The sequence below is a fragment of the Triturus cristatus genome, chromosome 4_2 (assembly GCF_964204655.1).
Source record: "Triturus cristatus chromosome 4_2, aTriCri1.1, whole genome shotgun sequence".
Taxonomy (NCBI): domain Eukaryota; kingdom Metazoa; phylum Chordata; class Amphibia; order Caudata; family Salamandridae; genus Triturus; species Triturus cristatus.
In genome coordinates, this window is record NC_140586.1 from 661,697,082 (window position 1) to 661,722,269 (window position 25,188).

General features: G+C 44.6%; 1 protein-coding gene across 12 annotated transcripts in view; it reads right to left on the reverse strand.

The window, feature by feature from the left end:
- Window positions 1-25,188, reverse strand: part of PATJ (PATJ crumbs cell polarity complex component) — a 1,359,209-nt gene that overhangs the window by 848,013 nt on the left and 486,008 nt on the right. For 6 of the 12 annotated variants that reach the window (XM_085602441.1, XM_085602438.1, XM_085602442.1 and 3 more), the window contains exons 19-20: window positions 9,332-9,379; window positions 4,728-4,844 (exon numbers count right to left, since the gene is read on the reverse strand). In XM_085602441.1, the coding sequence (XP_085458567.1) occupies window positions 4,728-4,844; window positions 9,332-9,379 (165 nt within the window). The remainder of the gene's footprint in view (window positions 1-4,727; window positions 4,845-9,331; window positions 9,380-25,188) is intronic. The other 6 variants (XM_085602445.1, XM_085602446.1, XM_085602443.1 and 3 more) reach the window with 1 other exon arrangement.

The following is a 25,188-nucleotide window of genomic DNA, read 5'->3' on the forward strand; positions in this document are numbered from 1 at the left end:
TGGGGGACAGGGAGAGGGACTCTATGTCCCAGATGCTCACTATATCAGGCGGATCTAAATCATATGTTTGCTTCCTGCAATGTTCAAAGTAATTTAAAACAAGAGATTCCAACCTTTTTTAAAGAGGTGCTTGGTAGTGATCTTTCTCTTTCTCCATCCCTGACTGGGCTTGGGGTGGACCTGGAACTACAAGGGAAGCCGGGAGAAAAAATGTTTTTTATTGGTATGGCGGTACTGCGATTAGGTCTGGTTTCTGCTTGGCTAGATCCAACTCCCCCAGGCTTTCACCAATGGCTGTCTCACTTGGTGGCTAACTATAATTTTGAAAAAGCTATCTACGAAAAAAGAGGGATACGGGCCCGATCAAAAGGTTTAAAAATTTGGGAACCATTGACTAGATGGTTCGAAAGGTAGAGGACTCAGATTGTGGGGAGAATCTACCACCAATTTTACCTTTTCTTTTCGTTATTTAGTTTATCTTCAAACCAAAGACAAGGGACTGTGTACAACTCCTGGCGGGAGAGAGGGGTGGGTAATGGGTGGGGATCAATCAACAAAACTGTGCATGATGATCTTAACTCCTAATTTTTTTCTTTTTCTTGTGTAAGTGCCGAATTGCTATTGAAAGATGAATTTTGATACATGTAATTTCGATACCATGCACTAATAAAAGAAAAAAAGGCAAGTAGGACTGTCTCATGCAGGTATCATGCTGATATATGGACTCTCATTTCGTGCGGACAATGAGAAATATGGGATACAGCAGACTGTGATAAGGTTAAAACAGTGACAGGTTGGAGTAACCAGTAACCCAACACCACTGAGGCAGTATATCTGTTACTGCTGTGGATCGTGCTAGTAAGAGCAACATGGAGTTGAACTGCTGCAGGAATTCCGGTTATGCGTGGTAAATAAGTAGCAAGTTATTTGTAGGGTGGTCGAAACGCAATATAGCAGCAGAGCCTCACTGATGGCAGATCCTATCAAAAACGTAGCCCAATTACGATTTTAGTGCAAATTTCGATGCAGAGCCCATGAAAACGAAAATTGCGCACAGGCAAGGCAATCCAGTGATAGTAGGAGGCAAAATATGGCAGATATTGTGATCTTAGTCAGTAGAAAAGCCTGCATGATAACTGGAGAGAAGCCCAACATCGTTGAAAGGTCCAAATACTAGTAACTAGTGCCAAAATATGATCTAAAGCATTTTATAAAGCAGCGTACAGTGAAGCTCTTATTCAGCATATTTATCTGGAGTGGATAGCTCCTGCATGTGACTCGGGTTCCACAGGATGAGTGTCCGTGAGTCAGCAAGTTCTCTCCATGAGAGCCGCCATGTTAACAATCCATCAGTGCAACGGACTGGGAAGATTACAAAAATTCAATGCGGAGAGCTGGAGTTAAGATCCGCTCTCCGCATGATACAAGTCTGCAAGCATACCACTGCTCAAGGATGTCTGTGATGTGGGGAATCCACTCTCCTTCAAGGCATGTAGTGTAAGAGTGGAGCTCACGGCTTAGGCGGCCATTTCCCTCGAGTAGTGGCCACGCTCCAGTAGATCCCTTATTTATAACAAAATCCTCATTGAAGATGGTTAATGAAACACTTTTAGAGGATGTGCACAAACACCTTCTCCTTATGGATATGTCCAATTGCTGTTTTGTGCACAAATCATTGATGCATGATGATTCTAAGTGTCTCATGTATCTATCTTAATCACGACTTCATTTATTTGTTGAGATTAAACACATTTCACAGAAAGCAAGTGACTAAGTTTTCTGAATGCTTCAAACGGGAATGTCTAGTAAATGGACAGCGCCAGCCCTTGCTCCATATTGTCCACAGATGTTCCATAATAAGTTCGTATATGGTGGTTCTCCGCCAATTACTGGTCAAATACCCATGGTCTCAGCTGTACATCTGCTTCCCTAATGTACTTGACATTTACTGCAGCATATGTCCAGTGTCTGGGTTGCTGGCAAGAGTTTGTCTTGTCTCCCTTACTTGGTTACATGTGTTTTTCGTTACTCACACAGCAATATCTTAATAGCAGCAAAAATGCATTCTCTCTTTAGATCATTACTTTTTTGAGGAGATGGGGGTACCCCGAATTTCCACTGGTAGATTCTCCGCCATCACATTGAGGTGGGGTACTCCTACCAAGGCTTCCTTTTCAAGTTAAATTCTTTGATGAAGGAAGTGCAGGCTTTGATTCTTGGACATGGCCTCTACATTTCTTTACTGCATTGAATAGACAAAAGATTGGCAACATTTCTCAGCTGTATTCTGCAAAAATACCGGTTGTTTTATGTATATGGAGTAAAATGTTTCAGAACACTTGATTTTTCTCATAAATTAGCGATGGTTGAGAGTTGGCTTCGAAAATCTCTTGAGATCATAAGGAAAAGAGTTTACGGTGACATCTTAAGGTTAGAACTTACTATGGTTGGTATTCTGTTTAAGTTTTATGTCCAGATACCGAGCATCTAGTTTGCATAATTGAAAGCTGGGTCAGTATGTGGAAGCGTAATTTCTATAGAACACTGACTTAGTTTCAAACAAAGTATTCTTTCATCAATGCCGTATATAAAGAGGAAAATTATTTTGATGTAAATGTAAATAAAATTGAAGGCGGCATGACAAAGTTTATTTTTAAATGCTGCATAACAAAATCGATAATACAGAAAAACATAGTTGTGTTTTAATCAATGGACAAAAATAAGATGGAATACACCACACTGTAGATTTTTAAAACAAGAAAATATACAACGCTATTTAAAAACTAATTTTGATATGTGTGCTCGTCATTTTCATACCAATTTTAAGCCAGTGGTGTATATGTGACCCATACTGTGTGGCAAGTAGTGCTCAAGATGGAACTAGGCATTACCAGTTTAACTCTTGTCCTGTGCAAGATATACACGTGTCTTCTTTGTGTACCCCAGTTTAGTGGAACAACGTCACAGTTATTTGATACTAATATTTGTTAGGTGTTAAACTGATTTATTTACAGATGCTATCATGCTAAAGGAAACATTTGTTATATACTTTTAAATTGTTTAAATTATTTTAGTATTATAAAGTAGCATTGTTCCATGAAATATACATTTGACAAAAACTGAATATATGATAAAAGTGATTGATTCTCTTTTAGTAATCAAAGCTTTTCGTAGCTCTATGACTGTCCAGAAGGAACGGGCGTCCGCACATCCTGCGTAAAACAAATGTATTTTGATATGTTTGCGCACCTGGTACACCGTTCTTTGTACTGACTTCACATGATAATATTACAGTCATATTGCTTGCCCTGTCCTGAAGTACTATGCTATGTTTATCTTGCCTGGTACATTTTCAAAAAATATGTATACTGTTTCTTTGAGGCAAGCTATTTCTTTTCTATAAAAATAGGAGTCAAATTCTATGAAATCCTTCTTAATGTCCATTTGTTCACCGGATTACATCCTGATCTTTGGGACCGATTATGATGGCAGTCGGACGAGTGTTCGTCCGCCATCCTGTCAGGAAAAGGACCGTCAGACAGGGAGTCGGCGGTCCTGTCATGAATATTACGATCTGACTGTCGTGGAGGCGGTCGGAAACATGCCTTGTAGCACTGAGGCTTGTGCTGCGGCCTGAAAAAGTGCTGCAGCACAAGCCTCACTGCCAAGAGGAATGGTCGTAACCATCCCTGCACTATGTGGCAGGCACCACACCATGCGGTGCCTGCCACATGGTGCAGGGATGTTTAGGAGGACACCATAGGTGCTCCCCAGGGCCCATAACGGAGGGCCAGGGGTTAGGGGAGGCCAGCAAGGGGCACCCAAAGTCACTTTCCGCCTGCCTTTTCGTGGCAGGTTAACTACCATGAAACAACTGGTGGAAAGGGACATTGCAATCCCTACGGCGGGGGATTGTAGCCCCTCCGACAGTCCGATGGGCTCCTTGAGCTCGTCGAATGCGTGGCAGACGGTCTCTCCACCCAGCCATCGTTTGCCCGCCATCGTTAAGCAGTGGGCGGAACAGCAGGGGCAGATGGCGGTGGGACCGCCACCGATGGCCTGACGGTGGCGGTCCCACTGCCATTGTAATAAAGCCCTTTGTTACTTCTGATCTTCATTTTTCTGATAGAATCCAGATGACGCTGCTATATTAAAAATGTGACACAATGTTATTACTCTTCTAGGGTTGAAATATACAAATGCGTGGTTTGTACCACCTGTTGGTAGGTACACTTTCTACCAGAGAACTGGAACATTCAGTGGTTACAAGGAGAAAATGCAGCTGTGCGGAACTCGCGAATACCGCGGGTAACTCATGCAAAATTGCCATAAAGAGCCTTTCACTGTAATGGTAAATACCACTCAGGATTAGACCAATTTTTGCTGATCTCATCACGGGTGGTGTATAGGAAGAGAGGTTGTCAGAGGGACGGGCTTGAGTGAGGGAACACTGTATGCGTGAAGGGAGAATTCCTGTGTAAAGGAACCGAGCCGGTGTAAAGGAACCGAGCCTGGGTAAAAGAATAGTGCACGAGTAAAGGAACAATATCTGAGTGAGGGAACAGTCCATGGTGCCCCTGTGTGTGCAAGAGCAATTTTCACTTTGCAGAGCAGTGGTTTCACCTAGCCCGGACTTAATTCAACAACACATACATCAATTTATGTCAAACTCCGTTGCTGTACTGGTCAGTGGGATACATGCATGGTATTCATGTTATTTACAGTACCTGTTGCATGTCAGGTAGTGCTTCTGAACGTGCAATATCTTCTGAATCTGAATCTCCATAGTTGTCATCTTCATCTCGATGCACAAAGTATGGAATGCTATCTTCTTTAGCTTCAGCCTGAAACATGAACATATTTATCTAACGTTATTCTCACAACCCTAGAGTAAGCAAGGTATCTGCAGGGTGACTGCGGATTATGTCACACAAATGAGACGACAGACGCCCTACCAAAGTCTTGACCGCCCCAAAGATTTTTTTGATTCTATATTGTGTGTGCCGAGTGTGCTATTTAACCTCGCTGCACTTGAAATGTAAGGGGAGTGCAACGCTATGAGTTTTGAAAGTTTCTATGGTTATTACATAGTCACTCAGCGGATGAATCTACAGTGTACATGTTCACACACCTTTAATAAAGACTATTTTCTTTGTTTAAAGACACTGCTGAAGTAGCGACTGTTAAATTGGTATCCACTTACAAGAACTCTTGTCCCACCACCAACCGACTGAATCAGGCCTCACTCTCTCTGTCCCAAGCCCTACTCCAACAGTATAGTAGTCAAACCCCTCTGAACCTTCTAAACATTTTCGTGCAGTGGCAAGGCTAGGTCATTTTAATTTTCGACTATAAACTGCTTTAACTGTCTGTTGTCGAAGACCCTATTGCACACAAAACAATACACTGGTAGGATTTGGTCAGTCCATTCTTTGTTGTTGGTTGGCTTGCTTGACAATAGCATTTCTTTGCTTCTTATTCAATGGCTTTATTTATTTTCTGGTGTTTGTCCCTACCCTCAGTGTAACTGTTTTACACTGTTTGTGATTGGATGAGTTGTATCCTTTCACCGCTTCCAATCAGGGGACTATTTTTCTCTTTTTCTTCCAGCTTTCAGTGGAGTGCATGTGTTTCTCCCACACTTTCCCTCGTGTTCTTGTTTTATTTTACATGTCTGACCCTCTCTTTCCGCTTGACGTGTTTCTCTTTCCACCACTTCCTCCATTGCTTTTCCACCCCTCTATGTGTTCTTTTTCTTTTATATTTTATCCACTGAGAGCCTCCACTCCAGAGCTCTTTCTATTTCCTCTATCCACTTGTACATTACGCCACTTTCTTACCCATCTCATGCTTCACAGTTTTATTATTTTCCTATACTTCTTTGCTTGCCTTTGGGGCCGGCAGTTGCACATTGCTACTGGGCAGCTCGCTTCCTTGTCTGTTGCACACTCTCCTCTCTGTGTTTTTTATTTCCTCAAGACCGCACAGCATCTGAGCATTGCTGCCAGGCCACTGGATTTACCTTATATTGCTACCTGCCTCCCAAAAGTAATATTGTCTTTATAGAGACTAGCAACTGTACCTCACTGCAGAGTTGCATCCTTCTCATACACTGTTCTCCACACCTCCCCACACTTTAAACAACTAAAATAAAACATTATCTGCAACTGCTCAGCATCTGCACACTGCTGCTGTGCAGCTAGTTTTTTTCTTTTTGTGCTCCCACACTATATATTTTTAAATTTACCATTCTACAATGACATTTGGCAATGTTGTAATAGTATATCATAAATTAAATAATGGCCACTGGTGTATCACAACACATGCACGCACATAGGCAGCCATCCTGGAATGTCCTTTCTTTATGAGAGATAGCCAGTTCTAAAATGGCTACCCTTGTATCAGTCTGCATCGTTATGCACCAGTGGCCATTTTGCTCTTTGTTTAGGCCAATGCAAACTAGCACTTACAAAGCCAACAGCAGTTTTTTTGCATTACCAATGCTTGTTTCACATAAGATATGTTCCACAGCGAAAAAAATCTTCAAATCTGATAGCAAATGGTCCACAAGGTTAAAATGATTGGCTACAGGCTGGTCATGTTTCTTATTATTCTATATTGCTTTCTGTAGAGCTCCCAATTTACGATCTCCTATTGTGAGAGCAGAACTTAAGCAAGCTGTAACACATGCAGGGTTTGATTGCTGTGACTCAAAGTTGCCCGCATGTGAATACCTTTTACAAGCATATCAGTAACTAGTTCTGTAACAGGAAGGACCCATGGAATAAGACAGCATCATACATCCCGCTCAACATGCATTATTTCTGTGATTCAGTGCCAACGCCGACGTAGTAAAAAGACAATATGTAGACCAAACAGTGAATGACCTCTGTACACAATTTAGGACCCACAAATCAGCTATAACTAATAAGATACTTGACCAGCCTGGAGCAAATCATTTTAACCTTGCTGATTCCCTGAGGAAGGTGGAAGTCAAAATGTTGTATTGGAAATATATCTTTGTTCTTTGGTGAGCCCATTTGAGTCACATCTTTCTTAAAGATTTTTCGAACAAAGAAGATGCCGCACTCAGAGAGTCTGGAAACCATGATGCCAACGTATTTTAACCTTTTAGTCTTTCTCACGACTGATAAAATTCTGTTTTCCTTTGCTATTTATAAACTTCTACTCAGGCTTCTAATGCTGCATTCTAGGAGATGAAGTCCATTCAGGTAATACACATATAAAACACAGTTCCCATAATGCCTTCAACACTTTCTATTAATTTACTGAATTGCACTAAACCATTTCGGGTGCCATTTCAATCATATCAGGATCAATTAACAATTAAGTAGCTCATAAATGAGTTTAGGGAGCTGCAAGCATTCCGTAAGTTCGCCGAAGGGAAATTAGATGACTACGAAGGGCGCTCGAGGCGTAACAATGTACGCATCCTAGGAGTACCTGAAAAAGCAGAAGGACAGGCTGCAGATCTCTTCGTAGACAACCTAATCACTACTCATCTACAACCGAAAGGCCTGTCAAACATCTTTGTGGTGGAGAGAGCCCACAGGGTACCGGGAGGCCGCCCGAAGCTGGGGCTCCCCCCGCCCAATGCTGGCCAGACTCTTGAACTATCGGTATAGGGATGTCATCCTACAAACGGCCAGAGTAGCACCCCCGCTCCGATGGAAGAACTCAGTAATCACCTTCTTTCTGGACTTCACCCAGGCGGTCCAGAGACAGCGCAGATCGTGTCTAGCGGTCAAGAAGAGACAGAGAAAAAGGCCTAAAGTATGCGATGTTGTTCCCGGCTCGGCTCCGAGTGGAGGCCGGAGGGAAAGTTCGATTCTTTGAGGTTCCGGAGGAGGCTGCCGAGTGGCTGGATGGCTGGAGAGACTCGACGGAGCACGACTCCTGTGGTCACTAGAAGGTACTGGGGTGCCCTAACGTACTTGAAATTAACGTATAACATTGGCGACCGCAAGCCACATATTGACTGCTCCCTGTACGGTACTCAGGGTAAATCAAGCATAGGGGGGATAGATACGGATAGGATGGCTTAGTCTAAACACTTCACAACAGTACAAGGCCGGCCACGCCCAGGGTATCTACTTGACTATGTAGCTGGAGGGGGGAGGAAAGAGCGGAGCGGCATATTCCCCCTCAATTTTCTTCTCTTAGATTAGTTTTGAGGCGAAAGGCACTCTGCATTAAGAAAGTCATGGGCAATTCAGAGCCCAGAGTGCAGGGGAGCAGGGAGGGGAAGGAGTTATGAGTGGTTTGAGTATTGTTGTTTGGATTAAATTGACAAGATATCCAGGATCCGCAACTAGTAATGAGTGGTAACACGTAAATCTTCATGACTACGCAAAGGTATAAGAGTTTTAAACTTATGAGTTGGAACGCGAATGGTCTGGGGGACAAAGTAAAGCGTTGTGTAGTGCTACAATATACCAGGCATCATGCTCCTGATGTGGTATCGCTTCAAGAAGCACATCTGGTGGGAAACACATGTAGAGCCCTAGACCGGTGGGGATACAAGTTAGTAGCACATTCAGGCCTCACCACGGGCTCGAGAGGAACCGGTATATTGCCAAGGAAATCCTTCCCAATGACAGTGAAATCCTCTTGGGTGGACAAATGGAGGAGGTACAAAGGCATCACGGGACAATGGGAAGGAACCACGTTGACCCTGATGTCGGTGTATGTGCCACCGGGCCTTTAGGGACTCGCATTCAAAGACTTGGGTTCTATCCTACTGGCGGTACCGGATGGTCTCCTGGTAGTGGGAGGGGACCTTACCTATGTGGTCTTCGGTATGTTAGACCGACACCCTCTGCGGGAACTCCGTCCCTCTAATCGCTGTCTCCTGGACTTTCTGGAAGCTCTGGGGCTGCTAGATACATGGCGAGTGTATCACCCTGATACCATCCAGCACACCTATCACTCGGGTGCTCACTATAGCCAGTCGCGAATTGTTTACCTACTTGTCCCGCCTGACCAACTAGCAAACATTCAGGAGGTCAGACACATGGCGAGAGGTATATCAGATCACTCCCTGTTGTGGGCCCAATTAGTTATCAATCAGTACAGAGTGGGAAGAATTGCGCCCATTAACCCCTGGCACCTCTGAAATCCGGTGGTTCGTAAAGCATTACAAGCTTCAATAGAACACTACTTTCAAGAAAATTAGGGTTCGGTGCACTCACCCCAGACACTGTGGGAAGCGTTCAAAACAGTGGTAAGGGGACAAGCACTCTCCCAAATAGCAGGTGCACACAAGTAGAAAGTGAAAGAGGAGGTTGCATTAGAGGATGAAATTTCCTACCTGGAGGAGGAGACGTAAGGGGGGTCCACTCCGGATAGGCTCCATGTCCTACAGATAAAGAGAGACAGTTACAAAGCCTTGGTTACTGACAGAGCCAAAGCAATGGGAAGAGAGACGCAGGGTAGAATATATTATCAGGGGGACAAAGCGGGGAAGCTAATTGCATGGTTAGACAAAAAAGAACTCGCGAGTAGATTGGTGCCAGAGTTGAACGACAGTTCAGGGTGCCGGATCACTGACCCCCAAGAGATTGCCAAAACATTTGCGGCTCACTATAGGGAGATATATTGCTCGCAATCACCCTACACGACTCCCAAGATCTCCTTAAAGATATCACTTTGACAAAACTTTCGGCGGCCGAATTAGATTACTCAGCGGGTGCTCTTGCAACAGATGAGATTGCCCAAGCGATCAGAAGCCTTAACTCTGGAAAGGCATCAGGCCCCAACAGCTTACCGATTGAACTCTACAAACTCAGGCCTGACAAAATTGCCCGCACATACGTGCAATGTTCGAAGAAAGTAAAGAAAAGGGGGAACTGCCTCGAGACCAACGAATAGCGACTCTGGTGACAGTACACAAGGAGGGAAAGACAAAGACCGACTGTGCTTCATATAGGCCAATTTCTTTACTGAATGCTGAACCTAAGATCTTGGCTAAACTCCTTGCTACTAGGCTGGTCAAGGTGATCGGCGGATTGGTTCTCCCAGACCAATCAGGCTTCATGCCACAGCGCAACACTGCCTTGAACTTACGTAGAGTACATGGAGTGATGGGGAGGGCGGTCACTATTCAAGAGGTGGCGATAATCATGTAATTAGATGCCACAATGGCGTTTGTTACGATTGAGTGGCCGTATCTATTTGCAGTCCTAGGTAAAATGGAATTTGGTCCCCGATTTATCCAGTGGGTACAGCTCCTATATTCGAAGCCTTTAGTCCAAGTAGTTGTCAATAATAAAAAGTCAGAAGTCTTCACCCTGAGCAGAGGGACTCGTCAGGGTTGCCCTCTTTCCCCGCTCCTGTTTGCACTGGCGTTGGAGCCCTTGGCATCCTGGGTACGGAAGGACCCGGTGATACGTGGACCGAGGTGGGCAGATACATGGGAAGACCGTATCTCATTGCATGCTGATGACATGCTCCTATTCCTGGCTTCACCAAAGGCATCCCTCATAGCTGTACTAGATAGCTTTGCAGTCTTTGGCACATACTCCGGATACTCAATTAACCGGAGTAAATTTGTACTATATGTCCTCAATTGACCCCAGCCTGACCTCCCCAGGGGATGCCCAGTGCAGATCACCACGTTGGGCTTTAAGTACCTAGGCATCTATATCACAGCTGACCCTACGAGTAGATTTGCTCACAATCTCCTCCTGCCACTACAGAGATTGAAGAGGGACACTGAACGCTGGAAGGCGCTTCCACTCTCATTGTGGGGTAGGGCGTCCTTATTTAAAATGATGTCCTTTCCTCGTTTCTTGTATGTGTTGAAGAACTCATCGGATCTTGTCCCTTCAAGCTATTAAAAAAAAATTGAAAGCCTGCAGAGAAGTCTGCTGTGGAGTGGGAAGCCACATATAGCACTCTCCAAACTAAACCTCAACTGGTAGGATGGGGGTATTGGTCTCCCTAACCTTAAAATATATTACTGGGCAGCGCATCCAGCTGCCATCAATCATGGCACATATAGGCGAGATGACGACCCAGGCTATGCAATGGATAGATGGCTACTGCCGGGAGGGAACTACAACAGGGCTCTATATACAAAGTGAAACTCCATCTGACAGGGCCGACTAAGCATTCGGTGCAAATTTGGCATGCAGTTAATAAAAGTATGGGGTGGGAACGCAAAGCAACACTGGCTACCCCCCTGTGGGACTAGGACTTACTTGGGAACTTGTGGAAATCTAAAGGCTTCAACTAAGGGGACCTTATAGGCATATCTAGGATCGGTGACCTCTGGGTGAAGGGAGAGGTTAAATCATTTCCCACCCTACAACAGGAGCACGATCTGGCTGCCACAGAACATTTTAGATACATACAGGTTTGACACGCACTGCAGACATGCCTCCAGAAGGGAGAACCCCCCCCCCCCCCGAATCCTCGCCTCTTGAGGACAGGATTTTGGACGGATACTTGCCAATGAAAGCCAAAGTTGGTAAATAACTCAGGTAAACCCCTCCAGCGTATACGGGAAAAATGGGAAAGGGACGGCATTATTCTGGATGACAAAGATTGGGTAGTGGCGATCGCCTCCCGACAGGAGGTGGCTATCTCTGCGAGATTACGACTGGTCCAGCTTAAAATACTGCACCGTGTCTACATGACAGGGCCATGTCTACTGAGAATGGGATAGGGCGGAGGATAGCAACTGCAGGAGGGGCTGTGGGGGTGAAGTCACATTTCTGCACATACTCTAGGAATGTCCACATATCCAGAGATATTGGAGGAATACACATGACATACTTAGTGAGGTGCTCACGCTTGCTATTCCCTTGGAGGTCAAACGATGTCTTGTGAATGTGTGGGAGCCAACACACCTTAACAATAAATGCATTACACGGGTTACGCTGGGACTGATGGTGGCACAGCGAAATATTGGCCAGATGTGGGGGGCTACACAGGCACCGATCGTGTCAACTTAGAAGAGGGACATGGATTGGTGTATGTTCAGAGAAAAGACAGTAAGTAGCTAGGGGATGTCCTAAAAAGTGGTCTCACATTTGGAATGATTGGAATGTGTATCGTGGCAATATTTGCACCCCCCCAGCTGTGTTAGTCCAGGAAGATCTCTCATCGCCATGATAACTGTTACCAACTAGTACATTAGACTTTACATGTAACTGAGAATAATTGTATCACGTCGATAGAATGTTATACAATGTTGTACCTTGTAATGTCGATTCCTATGGTTCAATAAAAAGAAATATTAAAAAAAAAAAAACACACGTTCATTATTAAACAGAACATTTTTCGCTTACGTGACTTGGCCATGAAATATCAACAAATAAAGGGAATCATAATTAACTAATCAAAGACAAAAATGTAATTTAATACAATTATTAAAAAAAAAAGGTGAAACAGACATCACACTGTGCCAATTTGTATTCGGTTCTCTAACCACATATTTTCGACTAATACAATTCATTGGAAAAATCGGAGTTCATATATTGAAGGTTCTGGAAATATTTTACGCACAAGTCTCCCTGTCTTCGCCGGTGCGGGCAGGGAAACTGCTGTATCCCAGGGTGGGCTCCCTGGGACACAGCAAGTGAGCCGGCCCATTTGGGATGGTATTCCCGGGGCCATTAATGGCTATGGGAGGGGGGGGACCATGCAGCCCCCTTCCCTTTTTTTGCTTACAAGTAGCGGCCCTGGCAGATGGGGTTCCCAGGGCCTTTTAGAGGCTCGGGAGGGCCCCCCTGTTAAAATATACAGTGGGCCCTGAGAATGGGGTCCCTTGGGCTGAAAAAGACCTGGGGAGTGGGCCACCCCCCTACCTATAAAAGTAAACATCTGTCTCCCCTTAGGGGATTTAAACGAGAGGTGTGGGAGCCAATGCTTCTTTTTTTTCGTTTAAACGTTGCTGCAGATTCGCACATCATTTTCTGCAATTTGTTGCTAAATAAAAACTAAAAACAAAAATAAATTTTTTCCCCACGCGGGGTACCTCTGCCAAGCCAAGGGGGTCAGGGTATCCCTATCTTGCCCCCTTATGCCTCTGTTTTTCTTAGGACTATGGGTCCTGAGATGGCTGCCACGACTATCAGGTTGGGGTGGTGGCAACCAGTCAGATCTCAGTTTGAAACCAGTCAGCTCTGCAGATCCTCCACAACGTGATATAGACAATTTTCTTGAACCTTTATTTCTCTAAAACTACTGAACGGATTTACACCAAAACACAAAAAGCACTCTGTCTAGACTTTCTAGCTTTCTGAGAAATTTGGTTTAAATCTGATAAGCAATTTGGCACTCTAAGCCTGAAAGGGTATTGTTTTGACTTCTACTGGGTGCTCCCTTTGTGTCTGGACAAAGCTAAACCGCACAGAAGAACTATGATGATTGCAAAACATGTGTCCAGAGTTGCTTTCATTTATTCCAGGTTGGCTTGGATGATATTTTACCAACCCAAAGCTGAAATACTGTGCCTGGAGTGGTAAAAGGCTTTTGTCGTTTTACAGCTCGCTGTGGATGGCACTGTGCTAATCCTATGCTTAAAAACGTTGATAGAAAAACAGACTTTTGAGGCAAGCAGATTCAGAGTGTTGCTGGAGACAGTCACAACCCCAAACCCCCCTCTGAAGCTACACCCTTCCTAATACATTAACAAGTTATTTCAGAAATTTGGCAGCCCTTGGAAAATGTGCATAGAACCTGAAATGTCCTTGTATATTGGACAGCTATCCTTTCCATCCGCTCCCTTGGCCTTACGATACTGTTGGATTCCAACCCCTCCTTCCTCAGTCTCAGGTAAATCACCCCAGAAATAACAAGCCAGCCCCTAGCATGTACTGTTGCTGACAACTGAGCGTCAGGGGCCATTGTAACCTGGCATCTTTGCTGGCACCAGCAGCATCTTCTTCTGCACACAATCTGGCCGGTTCTGAGCTTCTATTGCCAAGAGGATGGTTAACTTCCAGACTTTATCCTACACCCATAATCTTTTTCACTGAGCAGTGCTAAGTGTTTCCATTTGCACTTTACCTTCTCCGGCGATACATACCAATGTCTCTCTCGCTTCGGTTACACTGTAGAAAACACTCTCCAGTACACTAAGACTTGGATTAGAGGGCTCTTAATCAAAAAGACACAATGGATCATTTTAGGCTGATAAAATTAAACTGTCAGGAATGAGTGTGAAATAGAGGTGAGGAAAGAGATTTTAGTTTCTCAATTCTTTTTTTTTCTTTTTTAGTATCAGATATGAGACCATTTTTAAATACTTGAGTTCAGCATGCGTGCTCTTACAAGCACCTATCATGTTTGATTTAATAGACTATTATGTTGCTCCATCTATAGTAGGGATCTAGGCCATGTTTAGAGTTTAAGACTACCAACTTGCCTCTTAGTTCACTAATGACATTTTCGTTGGGGGGTCTGGGGGCAAGCCATTAAGGTTTCTAAGGTCATGTTTAAAAACTATCACTTTTAATAAATGTCTGTCTATGCAGTGATATAATCTGATGTACCAAGATGAAACGCTTCTTCATTTAAAGAAATACACCTTTTTTTATTTTCAAGAGAATATCATATTTTACATTATGTTTTTGCACTATATACATGCAAAACGTTTTCATGGCTTGGCTCATGTTTAGACTCTTAGAGCTAGGTAGGCCCTTGGCTCGGCTCTGCCTCAGCTCGCCTGGTTTATTTGCGGGTGCAGCCACCTTTATTTGCAACTTGGGCTTAGTACATGCGGCTGTCAGTCACTTGAGAAAATGATACTAAAAAGCGAGAACTGAAAACATGGATCGCTGCCTACATGCACTGATTTGACAGCTCTACCATGAAGGCTCCTCGTGACAGAGACAAAGAAGAATGCATGCAGTCATAATACTTTTACAGTAAGTGATCCTGGAGCAGGAACTCCAGGTTGTTGTGTAGTATGTGACTATAGTCATGAGTTACCAGGGAGAACTGCCATGCCCAGATAGGGCCATAGCATTGGGGTTTACATCCTGTAAATGCATTCCTGGCTTGGTAGTTGGGTCTGACGGCTTGAGTCGAGTTTCCTATGTCTGGGTCCGTTTTTCTTGTGGTTCTCATTTTGTTGCAGGGATTCTGCTCATGCACAGAGCTATGCGCAGGAAACCAGGACCTCAGTGAATTGTGGTGTACCAAAAACTCACCTCAGAACACAGAAACCCTATCCGACCAGCATCAGTGTCCCATTCGTTATCCGATTTTATCTCGGCGGTCCCAATGTATAGACAACCCAGAACAAGCGACTTAGTGTATTCTCAGGAAGGGTGGGAATCAGAAATACCTGTTCATTATTATTCTCATATCAGTCCACAACAAGAGTAAACAGAGACACGGTAAAGTTGAAAGAGTTTATTTTATAAACCTTGTGTCCTAAGATGCAGTACTTTGGCTAACATGAGCAGACAAATTATTAAAATCAAAACCATCAGCATAGTTACAATACCATAGAAAATGAAAGAAGAAATCATAATAAAATGACAGTGGATTGCAGCCACCTTCCTTTCCCTAGTAAACTAATATTATTATTAGACTAATAGAAGGTCTCTAGGCTTGAATGGGGAACCCCATACCTTAAAGATCAGCTTAGTGGAATCACATCACAGGATCAGGTATACTCTGCTCCTGGGAAAGCTCTTCTTCCAAATGAATGAATCAAGCAAGCAGCCTGCAATATTAAAAGCGCTCGACTCTCAGGTATTTGCAGCTGCCTGCGCGTTATGGCTAAATAGTGGGCCAATCAACCTGAACCCAAAAACATGCACCGTCTAGCGACCCAGACTGATTCTTTACACAATGTTCAGACCAAGGTCGCAGCTCACTGTTAGGGATGTGAACAACAGACAGTTCTCATGTGAAGAAAAGGCGAGCAAGCATTTCACAAATAATAACATGTAACTGCAGTGTCGTGTGCAAAAGCAGCATAAGTGGCAAGATGGCTTTCTAATATCGAACGCGGTTGTGCTAACTTAGCAATGTACGTATATAAATTGCAGCCCTCACTACACCCCCCCCCCTTCATCGGACCACTAACCAATAGGGGTACAATTAAGGAACGCAGAGTTCAAGTTTGATAGAACGGAACTAAGGGCACAATTGTGAATCCATATAAGGGCAGTGAAAGTTCGAAGAGAAAAAAAAAACCATTTAAAGGAAAAAAAAATATTATCGATGGATGTCGAACAAAAAGGCAAAAGTTAATCCAAAATTAATCCATCAATGTATAAGCACAATAAGTAGCAACGGCTTCCAAGAGGAAATCATTGGAACGTTCTGCAAAATTATCTGCCATCCAGTTCAGCAAGGGGAATGAACACACATGTTCTTCGACAACTGGAGCCTCTAGTACCATCAGAGGACAACTGGCGTGTTCTTCAAGATAACTTCTTGCCAGGAAGTCATCTGCAGCCGTACCGATGTCCCAATTCCCTAGGACTCCGTGTGCTGCTCCACAGGCCATAATCCTGACACCAGAACAGTCCGACTAATGAGCCCCTTAGTGGCTCATGAGTTGATCATAATCCGGGGCGGGAGACACCAAGTTTGACAAGCACAAATCCAGAGCCCATTGGAACGGACACTCTAGGCAATGAAAGACAGATTGTACGCAAGTAAAGTAGGGAAGGACAATCCATAGGCTATGCTCAATGTTGCCAGTGGTAGTGTTCCATAGTATTCAAGCATCCGGTTACGAAGATGGAGCAGCCGGGACAGGCTGTCGTGTGACACAAATTGTGCATCCATTGCGTAGTAAGCAGACCAACAACAGTACCCCAGCCACGAGGGCGAGAATCAACGGGAGACCTCCGAAGACGCTGGAAAAAATAGAATGAAAAAATGCTGGGATCACACCAAAAATAGTTTGGAAGGAGGTCACGAGGCCGGAGCCCACAATTTTGAAAAAATTTGCCAGGCCACTTGTCGACGAGGCATTAAAGATAGTCTGAATCAGGGCACCAAAATGAAGTGGGAGATCAGTATTCAAAAGCGCTTGCACCTCGGTGCGCGTGTTTGCTACGTGAAGGACAAATGTTTCCCGGGATGAAGTCAACGCGACTTCTTTTTGAGACAATAGAGCCCTTATTTTGCTCATCTTGTTGAACTCTGCTTTCAAGGTTGGAATGGAAGGCCAGATGGATACATCGAGCCGTCCATGCGGGGGTGGGAAAAGGACGTTGTTACAGCAGACTACTCTCTGTGATAAAGTCACTATGTAGGGAATTCCCACTAACATCCCACAGCAAGCTTCATTATTTAATAGCAAGTAACTACCGTTAGCCAGCAGCGTAAATGACGGTGTTATGACTGGCACTGGGATCCCCTTTCAGGACGCAAGCTAAATTAGGAGCGTGCACATTACATGCACCATGCAATTGAATGTGCCGACATATCAAAGAGTGATCCGGAGTGGAAGTGCTGTCTTCACCTTTCAAGTCAACCTCTTTACCGTCCCTCACGCACCTGCACGTGATTGGGAGTGACTAAACTTCATGCAGGAAGGCAGTACCTAGTTGTTCATATCTGCCTAGCGCATAATGTTTCATGCAGGAACTGAACTTAAACAGGGGAAATAGTAATGTGATTAACCCGTGGATAAGCCACACAGCAGAGTTTAATTCGACAACAGAGAAAGGCAAAGGTTCTAACTTTTCAATGTGCAGTAATGAGTATGTTGCATCTTTCATGGATATGAACTGTTGTTTTGCAGTTAAATTAAAAGGAAGGAACAAAGTGGAAGTATTCATGTAATCCCAAGGGACTTTCCCAGCCTTTAACGTTTGCAATGTCCATGTAAACTGCATTATAGAACGCAATTGATGTTGACCATGATATAAAACAGACACATCATCTTGCACAATGTCAACAACAGATGAAACCATATTATCTAACGTATAAATTCTGGAAGACAGGGTGTTAATGCTATTATCTATAACAGCTAATACCTTCTCCATATTGGCTTGATCAATAGCTCGTAATCTGGATGCAGCTTCAATTTGTGATAGCTTCCAAACTTCGTTATAAACAGCATATACCTATCTTTTGGACCTGCCACCCGCAGGACCCTTAACAAAATCATTCAAATCTATTTTGTCGTGTAATTGTGATAAATGAAGTTTAACAGATGCTAAGGTGGAATGTTGCAGCCAAGATTGGCATAACTTCCCTACTGAGTAGGTAGTTACAGTATGAGATGATTCAAAACGGGGGTCCACACAAACTTGCGTATACCCCGGATTTAAATCCAGAAACCGATGTTGACAAGAATCTGAGCTCGTTTGCCATATTAACCATCCTTCCGGATTTAATTTGGAAATATTGAAGGATGTGTTAGAAATGTATGACTGCAACGCAGCAAGGGACAGATCCGTATGATTATCCCAATTAGGATAAGCACCCAGATCCTGAGTAGAGGGAGAATTTAATTTTTTTAGAAGTAGCCAATCCAAAACAGGTGGTCTGAAAAATTGACGAATTCAAAAATAACATGTGGTTCGGGATGAGGCAGGCAAGATGCAAAACTTCTGTTCCCTGTACTTGCCACGGTTTAGAACCCCAAACCGATTTAAGATCAATAGTTGCTTTCCACAGATCATAACCTCTGATTGCCAAATCATCCATAAAGGATTTGGTAATATAACAATTTAGTGTGTGTCAGCCTAACTTTCGAGGCAGACTCAGCTGCCACTTTAAAGTAAAAGAAGGCAGGATTTGCCACACTGAAATCAGAAAAATATGTGAATTTGTTCACTAACGTGGTGGAGCCGCCCAGCCTAGTCGCTGGACAGTGTTCCCATTGCGTATAATTTACAAAATTTCTAAACGCATTGGCTTTGTGAAGGAAATGATTGCCATAATGTTGATAGCAAAACTGCTCATCATAATTAGCAGTATCTAAATACAAATCCTCAGCATCAAACGCAGCATAATATTTCAAATCAGAAAACAGTGCTTCTATGGCTTGAACATCCCAATCATCTGAGAGGATGCTTTGCTTAACTACATCACCCATAGAAACACAAAATACATTTGGCACATTGATTACTTCAGTGGGACCATGAATTTGAAATTTAACAGCATCCCACTCAATCCCATCCAACACAGGCCAGGCAGTAATATTCACAAAAGTCTGGTCCCTTTTCATGATATGTGATGAGGAGTGGGGGGCCAAAGTTCCATCAATTAGTCTAATTGTAGATCTTTCTCTTAGGTAGTGTCCATTCACAAGACGAAAAAACACCACCACAAATCCAATGGACATGAACAAAAAAATAGTTATGAGCACCAGCCAAATGTAAGTCCAAGGGGGAATTAAAAAATGTCTTTTAAACCAGACAGCAAAGATTGAAACTTTTGATGGGGCATTGGAAGTCATTGAGTTAGTGTCAAAGGAGAAGCGTGACTGGTTAACTGAGGTGGATTGTAAAACAGGCAACGGTACATCTGCAGGATAAGCATACTCAGTATCTTCAGGTAGACCACCAGCTGTTGGTGGCAACAAACGTCCAGTAACTGTATGCATCTCGATGGCAACATCAGGCAAGGTGGTAGAAGCTGGGGCCACAACAGAATTTTTCAGCATCGCAGGGCAAGAAACTGCTGGAGTCATACTAAGAAGAATCGGCCACTCGCTGTAGCTTGACATTGTCAATAGAGATGTACCTGTTATCCTTGCGACCAGGAAGTGGAGGTAAAATGATTGTTCGTGTACCCTGCACGCCAAGCACTGGAACCGGGGCACGATAAGAGGGGCCAAACTCCTTCTTGTTCTCCACCTTCTCACGGACAAGATCCCCAACTCGAGGTAGCCAGCCGACTACCGGAATCTGAAGCGCAGCATCAGATGTGGAGGGCACGTGTTCCTTCGCTAGACTGTCTCTGGCTTCTTGTAGAGTCTGCAATACAGCACAGTGATCATCTACGTCAAAGGGTGCGGCTGACGCCGCCATGTCTAGACCATCAAGGACTGTGACAAATATTCGTATGCCAAAGAGCATCATGTATGGGGTCCGCCCACCCAGAGACCTTCTAGGGAGATTATTAAGTGCACGTTGGACGTTATACAAATGGGCTAGCCAGTTCCGGCCAGTGCCTAAAACCCTAGCTGTCAAAGATTGCTTTAAGTCACGGTTCATTAGCTCCACCACACTATTACCCTCAGGTCGGTAGGGAGACGAAAATTTGACTTGGACCCCCAAATTTCTCATGGCTTCTTTGTATGCCTTAGAGGCGAACGCAGGGCCCTGATCAGAATGAAAGGTACCACATGCAAAACTTCCCACAAAGACACGCAAATCCCTGATGACAGTACGGGCATCAGCACTACTTTGTGGCCATACCCACAGAAAACGTGTGCACGAATCCACTGCAACCAAGATGTACTTGTACGCAGTATCAGAGGTGAATGGACCGCAGTGATCTAGATAAACACACCCTAGTGGTTTATTAGATATGTACAACTGAGTTTGTGGTGGGCGCGCAGCAGTTGAAGGTTTAATCTGCTGGCAAATGTCACAGTCCATAACATAAGCGCGAGCTTGTTTATATAAACCGCACCACCAGTAGCGTTGTTGTAACAGTGATACAGTAGCTGCAACGCCGGCATGGGCAGACGCCATGCCCTCGTGAGCCGCTAATATTAAAGATGGTCTGCAGTCCGCGTTGGGAATCAATCTGTCACCAACGTCGTTAATCCTCACTAACGGAACGTTATCAGGACTTAAGTGATAATGGTAACGAGAAGGGAAACCTCTCAGGTAATTAGTTCCCTTCTCTGTAGCAGCAAATCTGCCAAGATGTCATCATCGATCTTACTTTTGCATCTAGTAACTGCTGCCACTTAGTAGGTCGCCACTGCTGTTTTTGCTGCCTCGTCAGCTAAGCTGTTGCCGACAGCATGGACACCAACTCTTTGGTGACCGAGAGTGTGAATAACATTCACGAGAGGCAGATGTTCTTTAAGTTCTGCCACTCGAACCCAAAGCATTTTATGCTTAATTGTGCTACCTTTGGAATCACGGTATTCATTTTGAGACCAAAAATGTAGATTGTCGTTGTAAGATTGAACACAATAAAACGAGTCACTCACTATAAGAGTAGTGACGCGAGAATCGGCAAACTCCAGTGTGAGAACCAGAGCACGGAGCTCTTCCAACTGTGCGGTACAATCACACAATGACTGCGTATGCACGACATCAGATTGGAATTCACCATTCACAAAAGTACCCACCACAATTGCGCAGGCCGCTGAATAGGCATGCTTCGATCCAGTCGCCGGTTGCGCAGAACCGTCAGTGTAAATGACACAATGGTAATCCTCGAGCGGGCGCAAAGACAGAGGAGCTGGATGAACGAATTCATACTGTAAGTACTCCTGAGTCTGTAATGAGGCGTCAAAGATATAGGTGACATTGGGCGATGTCAAGGAAGTGGCCGCAAAGCTTTAGAATTTTGGTGCACTCGCTTTGGTCACTGCCTCAAGGGCAGGATATGGTGTGACCACCAACATGCGTTTCCCTTGCGACAGCGCTCGTTCTTTAAGAAGCGCCATCTGTACTGCCGTCAAGACTTTCTCGACAGAGGAAAAGCGCAGTTCAGCCGAAGTGTACAGGTGTGATTTGTAGGCAATGGGGACGGTGTCACCCTCATTGAACGTTAAGTACGTGAAACCCACTGCGCCTGGCACAATTCTTATTACCAGGTTAGTGCGGTTATCACGCGTCAGTAAGTATTTTCGAAGCAAGAAGGTCAGCTTGCAAAGATTGCAATATACCTGAATGCTCCGGCAGCCAGCATGATTTGGAAAAAGTAGGTTGTACCAAGGCATAAAGCGGCTTGATATGCTGGGCATAATCAGGAATGTACGTGCGACCAAAATTCAGAAAGCCCAGCAAAGATTGTAATTTTTTCAGTGTTGTAGGAGCACGCAGGCATGCGCATTTCTCTAGGAAGTGCGGAGCCAATCCTCGACCCTCATTGTTGAGTTCGTATCCCAAAAACAACACTGTATACTCTGCAAAGTGAGACTTCGCAAAGTTGAATTTGTAACCGAAGTCTGCAAACAAAACAATAATGCGATCAACGCGACACAGATGCGGCCACAACTCGTCATCTGTGAGATAAATATCATCCACATACAAGTACGCATCATGGTCAATGCTCTCTAACAGAGAGACTACACGAGCGGCAAAGACTCCAGGGCTGTTTTCATAGCCCATGGGTAATCTTTTAAAATGTTTTTGTTTGCCGCCCGATGTAAACGCCGTCCACTGACTACTAAGAGAGGACAGGTTATGGCTGTAAAAGCCATTGGAAATGTCAAGTGTGGTCTTAAACCGTTTTCTCACGAGACTATCGACGAGAGCAGAACTGTGGGTATTCTGTACTGCGCATTTCCGGCAATGAGAGTTTAAATGCTGGTAATCTAAAACTAGGCGGTACGACCCATCAGGCTTCGTCACAGTGAATAAAGGATTATTCATTGGTGACACACATGTTTCAATAACACCTTGATATTCCGATTGTTCAAGGATTGCCGCGACGTGAGGTCTTGCTTCGCGACGCAGGGGATATTGGGGTTGTGGCTGGGGCATGGACCGCAACGGAATCTCATGGCTCGGGGACAATTTATCCCAGCCTACCTGAGTACGATACAAAGCCGGTGCTAGTACCGGAGCCCACTCCTCGGCGAACTTCTTAGCTTGGTCCTTTGGCACTGTGTGCGCAAAGGAAGTGAGGATCACCTCCTCCCCTCTAGGGGCATCTAAAATGAAAGCCGGAGGCTAGTCTGCCTCTGCCAATAGAATATCGTACGAAGAGGTCAGATTATCCCAAAAAATCCCCTGAATTGTACGTTGTATGTCACCTTCAATTAAGAGAACTATATTATATAGTCTGTCAGGGGGAGCCACTCTAGTGTCAGCAGTTTCTACAATAATGAACGTGTCAGTTGCTGTCGCCACCAGATATGGACGCAGTGCTTGTCGCACAACTGTAACTTCCGCCGCACTGTCGAGCAGCGTTAGTGCCCATGTCAGGTTCTGAAGCTGCGTCCGCACTATCTGTGGCATACCTCGCTGTTAGCGCAGCAACCTTCTTCTTTTAAAACGGGGGTCGTTGACGTGCAGACTGGTCCTGCTTGCCTTTACCGTCAGTCTGACGGGGTTGCTCCCGTCCTTGGGCACCCCGTCCTTTCCCACGATCTCCGCCACCGGACTGTGAAGCCGATGTTTCCTGTGAAGAACTAGGAGAACATTGTTCAGAAAACTGAAATCTATCAGGTGACTTAATACTAGAGCGATCGCGCAGATAATATGTGCTTTCACTAGTCGACTGTACGGGTGAGGCAGGACGAGACCCCTGTTTCTGTTGCTGCTTCCCCTGTTTCTTTGCCCGCCAATTTTGTTTTGGAAAATGTGGGCGTTCGTCTTTACCAGACGAGCTCACCGTAGTTTGTAGTATCAAATCAGGAATTATTACAGTTGGTTTAACACCTAAGGCACTGAGCTTCCGCAATAATCTTAGCGAACTCCTTAGGCCTGTCGAGTTCGTCCACGCGGTCCAATTTATTAGCTACTTGGAACTGCATAGCATCGCCTTTGAGGTTGTCCATTACCATGGAAGCAACCACATCGAACACCCCGACAAGCCGCATTCCTAATTCTACAGCAGCCTCGGCACCGTGATTATCTTGTACACGTTTAATGACGGAGGGAAGCACAGACATAGACGGAGTGCCGAAGCACTTCGAGTATGTCGCGGCAAAGACCTTGCCCCAGTTGTCACAATCGACCATATCTGGGGCTAAGTCTTTCGGCAAACTAATGGTGAGTATCCTGTGTTTCTCCACAGGAGTAGTATGCGGAAAAACCGCTTCCAGTTGGTCAAATTTCTCAGCAAGCCAATAAGGTAAGTCATCCTTATTTTGGGGGCGCTTGCCCATTACCGAATTAACCATAACAGGACTAACAATCACTGCGTGGTGTTCAGCTGGTTGTCCTGCACCAGCAGGTGCCCCCACCTGCACGTTGCGTGACACGTACTGCACTAAAGCCCTATGCACTATAATAAGGGCTGTGTGAAGTACACGCAACTCAGCCACCCCTACCCCCAGATAGCGGGGATGAGGCGTAAATCCGGCCAGCACCGGCCATGTGGCCCCTGGAATTGACAAAGGGCCCATTCTAGCCGGTGTAACCGAATGGGGAAGGGCACCATTAAACCATATGCTATGCTGCCAGGCAGAAATAGGAATTTCTTGTGTGCTATATGGCGTATAGGTTGCAGGTAGCTGCGTGGGAGTATAGGAATGAAACGTATCATCGTCTGCATCCACTGCCGGCCAAGTCACCCAAGAGTAAAACAACTCGTAAGGGAAAGACGCATCAGCGCTCACCACAAAAGTAACAGCCATCCCATCGTCCGGCACCCCATACGTCGTCAAATGACACCGCAGAGGTGTACGGCTATGTGCAGCAATCTCAACTGCCATAAGGACACACAAAAGATCCACAACGAGTTTAATCAGTAGCACTAGGGTTCAGATATTGAAGAAACCTTTTTAATGAGCGTCAGGGGCCATTGTAACCTGGCATCTTTGCTGGCACCAGCAGCATCTTCTTCTGCACACAATCTGGCCGGTTCTGAGCTTCTATTGCCAAGAGGATGGTTAACTTCCAGACTTTATCCTACACCCATAATCTTTTTCACTGAGCAGTGCTAAGTGTTTCCATTTCACTTTACCTTCTCCGGCGATACATACCAATGTCTCTCTCTCTTCGATTACACTGTAGAAAACACTCTCCAGTACACTAGGCCTTGGATTAGAGGGCTCTTAATCAAAAAGACACAATGGATCATTTTAGGCCGATAAAATTAAACTGTCAGGAATGAGTGTGAAATAGAAGTGAGGAAAGAGATTTTAGTTTCTCAATTCTTTTTTTTTCTTTTTTGGTATCAGATATGAGACCATTTTTAAATACTTGAGTTCAGCATGCGTGCTCTTACAAGCACCTATCATGTTTGATTTAATAGACTATTATGTTGCTCTATCCATAGTAGGGATCTAGGCCATGTTTAGAGTTTTCAAGACTACCGACTTGCCTCTTAGTTCACTAATGACATTTTCGTTGGGGGGTCGGGGGGCGAGCCATTAAG